At 43.1% G+C, this 9,259-nt stretch overlaps 1 protein-coding gene across 23 annotated transcripts in view; it reads right to left on the bottom strand.

Annotated features, from left to right (window-relative positions):
- Positions 1-4,112: 4,112 nt before the first annotated feature.
- TRERF1 (transcriptional regulating factor 1) overlaps positions 4,113-9,259 on the bottom strand; it is a 207,938-nt gene continuing 202,791 nt past the window's right edge. For all 23 annotated transcript variants that reach the window (XM_077903999.1, XM_077903996.1, XM_077904005.1 and 20 more), the window contains one exon: positions 4,113-7,826. In XM_077903999.1, coding sequence (XP_077760125.1) covers positions 7,502-7,826 — 325 coding nt within the window. In that variant the 3' untranslated portion in view covers positions 4,113-7,501. The remainder of the gene's footprint in view (positions 7,827-9,259) is intronic.

Genomic DNA, 9,259 nt, shown 5'->3' with positions numbered 1-9,259 from the left:
CCGTGTTCGGCTCCCTGCTTCTCTCTCTCCCTCTGCTACTCTCCCCACTTGTGCTCTCTCTCTACCAAATAAATAAATAAAATCTTTAAAAAAAAACTTTTTAAGAAAATGGCTTCTACCACATCTGTCTTGCAAGATCGTTGAACAGATTCAAAATAAAAAGATCAAGTTTATGAGAACATTTTGTACCATCTAAGTAAAGTACTATGCAAGTATATTCCCCCTCCACCCCACAAGTAGGTATCACTGACCCTACTTTATAGGCAAGCATGATTTTCCCAGCATCACTCAGACTGATGAGGATAGGAACAGAAACCAGTTTTGGGGGTCCCTCAGACTAGCCTCATTTCACTAGAACTCCATTCATGTGGGAGTATGGCAGAGAAGCACAGTCTCTCTTTTTTTTTTTTAAGACTTTATTTATTTATACATGAGAGACACACAGAGAGAGGCAGAGACACAGACAGAGGGAGAAGCAGGCTCCCTGCTTCTGCAGGAGCCCGATGCTGGACTCAATCTCAGGACCTCGGGATCATGCCCTGAGCCGAAAGTAGATGCTCAACCACGGAGCCACCCAGGCGTCCCGCACAGTCTGTTTCTATACCACAGTGTGTAAACACCGCGCCTTACCTAAGCACCTCTACTATCCTTGACTGTGCCCCACATTGGCAGGCTGCCCACTGCCCTTTTCAGAGCTAGGTTCCCTCTCTGAATTGTGACATTCAAAGTTGGCTGGTCTCTCCCTGCCAATAGGGTTCTCCAGCAGCTCTCCAACTCTGTTGTTGCTTCTGAAGTTTGCATCAGTTCCTCTATGGCACTTCCATGACAGCTTTTCAGTCTGCCTTCTGCCTCCTTTGATTAGTCTCTGCTGGGTGAGTGTTCCACAGCCACAATAAGGTGACATCCACCAATGTTATACCTAATTTGATCCTCACAGGAACACACAGATTTTACCTAATTTTATAGGTGAGGACACTGAGGCTCAGAGATGATAGGACTCACTCAATGGCATATGAATTAGTTACTGCTGAACCAATAATCAGCTTCAAAATCCTAGCTCAGTATCTTTTCTACCCCTGCAGTGGATTACCACTGACTCTGTGATGAGGTCCAGTTCAACTTAAGTCTCTGTGGGTTTGAGGAATAGGGATCCTCACTCCTCCACCTCCCTGCAAGAGAGAAAAGGACTTTTTTTTTTTTTTAAAGACACGTGGCCTGAACTACTCTTGGAACTGGAAGAGTGGGTTCAAAGCAACCTTAGGGACTAGATTCTCTCTCTATTTTTGAGGCTAAACATGGTCTCTATTGGTGGGCTCTCTCTGCTTACAAATAGTTTCTACTCCCCCAGAACTCTGCCCTGAGCATGACCATGACTTGTTGCCTCTGGCTCACTCAGTTTCTCTACTCATACTCTCAAATATGGAGATTTGATTTGGTTCCCTCATTTGGTTCCCAATATAGCTTGGCCATATTGCATGTTACCATGCAGCCTATAAGCCTAATAGTGAGGGTCAGGTGCCAGCCCAGGTTCAGTTAACTGAGGGTGAAGGGGAGACTCATTGTCAGGGCAAACTCAGGTCTTGCGAGCAGTAGAGCCATAGATGGGGTTCTTTGCCATGGTGTGTAGGCAAGGACAGCGTTCTGCAGCTTGACCCAGCCATTATGGGCCTCTTCCCTCCTACCTAAACTTTCAAACATCTGACTTACTGTAGATGAGTAGGAGGCCAAATGATTCTAGACAGCTGATGCAAGTACACCTTGCTTTATATTCAGGAAGAATGAAAGTATGTGAGTCATATATTTTATCTTATATTTTGATTGCACCAGCTGTTCTTCTTTTTTTTAGCTGTTCTGTTTTAAAGGGCAGCCCTTTTCACTTGATTGTGATGGTTTCACAGGTACATACTTATCTCCAAAGATACAACTCATCAAGTTGTGTATGTTAATATGTATAGCTTTTTATATGTCAATCATATCTCAATGAAGTGATTTTTTTAAAATGCCAATTACTGCTAAAAAAAATAAAGTTACACAAGCAGAGGAAGTAATGACCAATAACAGCTCAAAGCAAGCATCAGTGTGGTAAGGGTATGTGTGTTGGAATGCAAAACAAGCCTGTACGGCTGCTCTGGCCTTTATAAGTCAAACAGAAACATTGAACACTTACCTTGGGGTAGGGGGTGGGGTGGTGAGGACAGCGCTTTTCAAAAATCATCTTTAATTTTTAATTTTTAAATATTTTATTTATTTATTCGTGAGAGACACACACAGAGGCTGACTCATAGGCAGAGGGAGAAGCAGGCTCCATTCAGGGAGCCTGATTCAGGACTTGATCCCAGGACCCCGGGATCACACCCTGAGCCGAAGACAGAAGCTCAACTGCTGAGCCATCCAGGCGTCCCAAAAAATCATCTTTTATATAAAGGAAATAATCAGCACTTTGGCTCTTTTATACAGGGATGTCTGTAATCCAAAGATCATTGTGGTTCACTTAGAAACATATTATTTGATTTCTTAATGCACCTTCTTAGTTGTATTTTGCTTATGTCAACATTAAAACCCATCCTCGGTCCTAGAGCACACTTCAGCTGGCTGGCTATGGCTGAGGAAGATAGACTGGGAGTCTGAAATTCAGAATCGACTTTAGGTAAACTCAAGGGGCTTTATTTACATACATACACACACACCAATAAGGATATCTGGAAGAGTAGAGGAAATTAATAACCAATTTATTTATGTTACTATTATTTATAATTAACCAATTTAACAGATCGTTGCTGAGCACCCGATATACATTGCTGGGGGAGGCAGAGGTGGTATGGGGGTTGATTATTAATAAAACATGACCTTTGCTCTTCCCAGTGGTGGAATTAGATCAAGTCCCAGGCCCCTCCTATGTTCTTTCTAAGTATTAAATTGGAAGGAAGGAACATTTGTCATCTTTATATACTCTCTTCCTCCATGTATAATACAGTGTGGAATAATGTCTTAGACTCAGGGCTCATGGGTACTGAATGAATAAATAAAAACATAGGAAAATGTCTTCAGATTGCACATGTGAGCCTCTACAACACTGGCTAAAAGCACACTGCTTCTAGAGGAGTAGCTATTTTATTTATTTATTTATTTATTTATTTATTTATTTATTTATTTATTTATGATTTTATTTATTCATGAAAGACACAGAAAGAGAGGCAGAGACACAGCAGAGGGAAGAAAAGCAGGCTCCATGCAGGGAGCCCGATGTGGGATTCAATCCCGGGAACCCGGGATCACGCCCTGAGCCAAAGGCAGGCGCTCAACCGCTGAGCCACCCAGGAGTCCCTAGCTATTTTATTTATACAGAACTTTCTAAAACTGATGGCTAAATATGAAAGTAAAAAACCTCCAAAAGAACCTAGATCAAGGTCTTAAACAGGTATGCTCCACATAAAGCAAATTTTGTAGAAAACCCAGAATTTATGCTTTCTCCTAATTTTTTTTAAGATTTTATTTATTTATTCATGAGAGACACAGAGAGAGAGAGGCAGAGACACAGGCAGAGGGAGAAGCAGGCTCCACGCAGGGAGCCCGATGCAGGACTCAATCCCGAGTCTCCAGGATCACCCCCTGGGCTGAAGGCAGACGCTCAACCACTGAGCCATCCAGGCATCCCTCTCCTAAATTTTTAAAGATTTATTTTTATTTATTTATTTTTTTAAAAGATTTATTTATTGGGGCGCCTGGATGGCACCTCAAGTTTGTCTTTAATCATTAAAAAGTAAACACACTCTAGAATTCGGAAATCCAGACTAGCAATGCACGTACACCAGGGTGGACGGGAATTTGTGGCGAGTTTGCTGTGAGCTACCCGTGCGGGATACTGAGTCCTCCTAAGCTGGAGTCCGGGCAGTATAGTGTAGAGGCCACCAACCCGCCAAGGGGCTCATCCTCTCTTCAGAGCAGAAATGTTATGTCCTGGCTCCAGGAGGTGTGTAGGGGGCGCTTGAATGAGCCATTAATCTCTTCGGCAGACCTCTAAACTGGCCTATAGAAACCAACAGGTAAACTAGCATTTGTCCAGCATTGAGAAGCCACTTCAGTGGCTAGAAAGAAGGAATGTGTAAGCCAAATGAAACTCAAAAAAGGTAACAGTTTATTTTCCGAGCAGCTGACGCAGTATTGAATCAGGTTTTCACAAGTAAATAGGACAGTGTCTATCTGGTTACATCTCTGTTCCATGAATATCTATCTATAGGAACTGTAATAAATTTCTGAGGAGGCTAATGATTGGAAACTCTTAAGTAAAATTCTTCTGGCTCCTTTCTGAAAAAAGGATTGTGAGAACTTAAAAAAAAATGCTTTTCACTCAGGGGGAAAACCAACCTAGAATGCCTAAGTTTTGTTTTGAAGGAATGCACCTTTTTAGGACAAGTCTATAAAACATCTTTATTTGTTTGTTACATAGGATGTTTAAATATAACTTTGCTTTCAAGCTTCAAACTTTTTTTTTTAAACCCCTGGTAAAATAGGACTTTTGGTTCACCTTAACAAAAACTGACCTAGGAAGAAACATTTTTAGCAAAATGTATTATAAAATTCACTAGAAAATACTGTCCTCTTTTTGCCAAAATGTTACATAAAATCCTTATTAAAAATACACACGTTACAAAAGAAAAAATTATGAAGATGCTAATACATAGTGCTTTGGATATGGACCAAGGGACCTGCATTCCGGGGAAAATACAGTTAAGTACACTAAATATTATGATGTCAACTTATAATAGTGCAAACCTGAATAAATTACATCCTGAAATGGGAAGGCATGCAAGTCATTTGCTGAGAATAGAACATAACGAAGCCAGAACAGGAAGCAATCACAACACTATTTAAAAATGTTTTCTTTTTTATTACATTAATTTTTTTCAAAAATACTTTTCTTTACAATAGAACTCCTAGAAAATATTTACAACCTTCCTCTAATAAAATATAACAGCAGTTAAATATATTTGAAAATAAGATGGGTTTTTCCATAAAATATATCTGTTAACTTTTTATATACAAGCTTTCTCAAAGAGGTCTAAATTCACTAATGAAAAACCATCTGATAGTAAACAGTAACGGTGTTGAAGACATTAATCTTTAGGAAGAGAAGTTCTTTGGGGTGGGGAGGGGTGAGGGAAGCAAAAACACAACACATACATGCAGGCGGAATCATTTCAGAAAAGAAATAAGTGCAATATTTTACCATGAAGTCAATTTTTTAAGTTGATATTGTCAAGAAATACTACTTCAGGAATTTGAACTGTCTCGTTAAGGAGGAGTTCTTTGGTTATTTCAAGTCAAAGATGCTTACATTATACTGCATGAAAAATCAAAATTAAATTGTGCACTACAGTTTTGCCTTGGCAACTCAGTTTATTTTTAATGTTTAAAAGTGGAACGGCTGGGCAAGTCTCCAAACACAGCAAGTACATTTGCTTTATAAACATGTTTCTGGGTGTTTGCTCCTTTGATAGATAAGCTTCCACAGACCTGATAGCAGAACCATTCCAGAATCACTCTCAGACGCCGGCATGCAGGGGGAGCAGTCACCGGGACAGACGCCATCAGCTGATCTTACGGAGTGGTTCTGGGGCAGTTCTGCCGCAAGGTGGACGCACACGGCCTCAGCAGTTCCAACTCCAAACGTGCGAGAGAATAACCTTGTCTAAAAGGGCAGCGAATAAAACCTTTCGTTTTGCCTATAAAAAAAGATCAACGAAACCTCCAAGACTCCCCCCCACCCCGTTTTTTTTTCTGAAAACCGAATGATGGAAGTGAAAAGAACCTTTATATTTATCTTCTGTCCGTGGCTTTCCTGAGATTCAGAGGACACTGCCTACACAGGCCGCTCCGGCCGCGGGTGTGTGCTAAATGCTTCTGCCCGAGGCAAACTTAAAAGGTGCTCAGGTCCTGTCCTCAGGTTTGTGCTGACATTCTAATGTCAAGCTACGAATGAATATACCAGCAGAGAAGCCTGGCCTGGTGGGCCCCACCTACACAAGCCGGGGAACCAGCCTACCTTGGGTGGGGGCAAGGCCTGGAAGCCCTTCTTCCCGAAGTCAGGCGCCATTAAGGCTCCAGGGGAAGCCGCCAGGGGCAGTCCCCTCTGCTGGGCTGTGTCCCAGGCTGAAGACACGTGCTCATTGGCCCTAACAGAGGGATGGGACAGACTGACTCAGCTCAAAAAAGCCTGAGCTAAATGCCATTTTTGAAGGATGACATGCGTATTACCTTTAGGTACAAACAGCAACCCTGCTACAAGGGACGGGAGGAAGCAGAGCAGAGTTATGTAGCTTGGAGAATTCTAGAAGTGCTTTGGTAAATGACTTGCATGAATACATTCATTGTTTGAATGCAAATATTGTAGCTAAAATGGTATCTGAAACCATTCTTGTAGGCCTTTAATGCTATCTCACTTGTATTTGCTACTAAATTTGTTAGGAAACAGTCCAGCAAAGGTGAGTTACAGCAAAATCCCAGTGAATGAGGTTTCACAGTACTTCCAAGTGGCACAAAGTAATTTTCAGAACTCCGTGGGCCATTAACAGTGTTGCAAAAAAGAACGTTCTTCCAGTCTAGGTTTTGGGTAAAAGAACACTTCTCGGTGTTCCAGAATGTGTGCCCCTTCAGCCACTCTCCCTAAACAGCCCCGGCAACTTGACAGTTGGGGTTATATTCCCCTAGACGGCTCTGCCGATCATAAATCAGAGCCAACTAGTACCCCAGGGAACACGGAAGAGGATGCACCTGCTCCATGAACCAGGTCCTCCATAAAGCATTGCCGAGGAGTAAAAGCCTGAAATATATGCAGTACTCCTGGAAACGGGCCAACGGTGATAGGCGAGGCAGGGAGAAAACTTATTTTCACATTTGGTCAACTTTTCAAATGGTGTATGTGCTAGAAGGAAAGCCGTGTAACGTAAGGGCTTGCTTGCTTTGCTCACTGGAAAGTTACTCCTTAGCACAGAATCTCCCGGCAGAGACTCTGAGGTTCACTGCAAACTATAGAATGAGGTCAGAACAGAACAAAAATAACTCTTAGTGGGAAAAAGATGGCCTGAGGCCCCAACGCGAAGAGGGTAGCCTGCTTCACACACGCATACACATCCACACGTTCACGGCAAGCTTTGGGATAAAAGGCAGCAAGGATGGTTGACATCTGAAAGCAAAGGAACATTGAAGGTCAGGTTTATTCCCTGCCAGGAATGAGTTCGTGGGAATGTAGCCCAGATGAAACACCTCTTAAATAGAGTTGTGCCAATTATTTATTCCCTCCAACCTCCCATAGAAACATTTATTTTTAAATAAAAGGAAAAGAAACTGAAAAAAAAATTTTCCCCCTAAACCTGAATGAAATGACCACTTTTTTTTAAACAGGTAGTTTAAAATGGTTACAAAACGAGCAGGGAGTCCAGGGTTCCTGATTAATGAAGACGGAGGCCGTGGGTGTTGGCCTTCTTCACGGGACAAGCTGGGTTTATAGTTCCGCGTCCCCTTGAAGCAAAACCGAATCTTGGTCATCCAAGAGGAGATCCGTGTCCACGACCTCGGCCTCTTCCATGACGCCTCCCAGCTGCTGGACAACGTCGCCATCGAGGATGTCCACGTCCTTGATGGGTTTGATCAGGCTCAGCTGGTCCAGAGGCAGCAGCCCCGGCGCCCCCGCGGGCCCCGTAGTCCTCTCAATGGTGGCGGCCATTTCGGCGGCAAAAGCTGCCTTCTGAGCCTTTTGCCTCTGCTGTTCCTCCTGCTGCCTGTGCGTTTTCATGTGGGCGTTTCGGCTTTTGATCTTGAAGAAGACTCTAAAAATGAAGAAAAGGAAGCATGTGAGACTCAGGCACTCTGAGTTCATGGAAATCCGGGCATCCTACGGGGTCTAATCTGGGTTGGGTGGCTCTGACAGAGTCCCCGGGTCACATAGGACCTCCTGCCCCTGTGACCCGTCACCTCTCCTCTCCAAGCATTACAAGGGAAAGGGGACGGGGACAGGAACAGCTATACAGTGTGTCTGGCTTCCTCTCTGTGACAATGGAGGATGAATTCTCAAAGGCCTTCCTGTCCACCCGTGGTCTGCAGCACACACCTTTCTCTTCTTTTAGCTTCCTCCTTTCTATCCTCATCACAAACCTGAGAATCCCTCAATCAAGCACTGAGCTCTGATAGTTCCCAAAATGGAACCCGTCACCTGTCTTTGGCTTCTATCCCTGTTTTTCCACAGTCAAATTTCTTAAAAACTCTTCACACTTGGCATATTCCCCCCTTTTCCTTTACCCTCTCCAACTGGACGCTTGTCCCCTCCACTGCTGCCTAGACCCTCTCCTCAAGGTCGCCAATAACTAACTCTCTGTGGCCAAATCCAATGCCCTTCATTCCATCTTCATTGTACCTGACTTCTGAGCTGCACCCACCATGCCTTTTCATCTAAGACCCCTTCTCGTTGGTCATCATATTATCATAATTTCCTACTTCTTTAGAACAAAATAGCTTTAGAACGAAATAGTAGTTCTCAGCTGTGGGTGATTTTGCCTCCCCGGGGACACCTGGTGAGGTCTGGAGACATTTCTGACTCACTACTCAAGGAGAGGATGGTATTCTCGAGTCTAGTGGCCAGACGCCAGGGACACGGCTACATATCCTAAAATGCGGAGGGCAGCCTGATAAGTCCCCAAACAAGGACTTATCAGACCCAAATGTCACTGCTGAGGTTGAGAAACTCTGGGATGAGGCGCCCGCAAACTATGGTCAGTGGACCAAATCCAGCCCACTGAATTTTTGTAAATAAAGTTTTACTGGAACACGGCCATGTCTATTTGTTTATGGACCGTCTTTGGTGGCTCTGCTCTGCAACGGCAGAGCTAAATAATTGTGACACAGATAGTATGGCCTGCAAAGCCTAAAATATTTCTCTCTGAACCTTTTTCAGAAACCATTTGCCCAGATGTGAGACTGTTTTTGGAGAGGGGGTGGCACAAATAACCTGCATTCGTTCCTGAGCTCGTAAAAGGAAAAAAAAAAAAAACCCTCTGATTTCTAAGACAAGCAGAGTTGATGAATCACAATTGCACATATTGAAACTGTTTAATGTAATGAACATAATTTCAGCAGCTAAAATAGGCACTCTGCAAACATTCGCCTGTTATTCCTACTCCGGAAAACCACAGAAAATATTTCTATTTTCCTCAAAATCTTAACTAGAGTTATGGTATTAAAAGGTCCCAAGCAACATAAAAACAAG

This window comes from Canis aureus, chromosome 7 (assembly GCF_053574225.1).
Source record: "Canis aureus isolate CA01 chromosome 7, VMU_Caureus_v.1.0, whole genome shotgun sequence".
Classification (NCBI taxonomy): Eukaryota; Metazoa; Chordata; class Mammalia; order Carnivora; family Canidae; genus Canis; species Canis aureus.
Note: the sequence above shows the minus strand (reverse complement) of the source record. Positions and strands in the feature narration are given on the sequence as shown.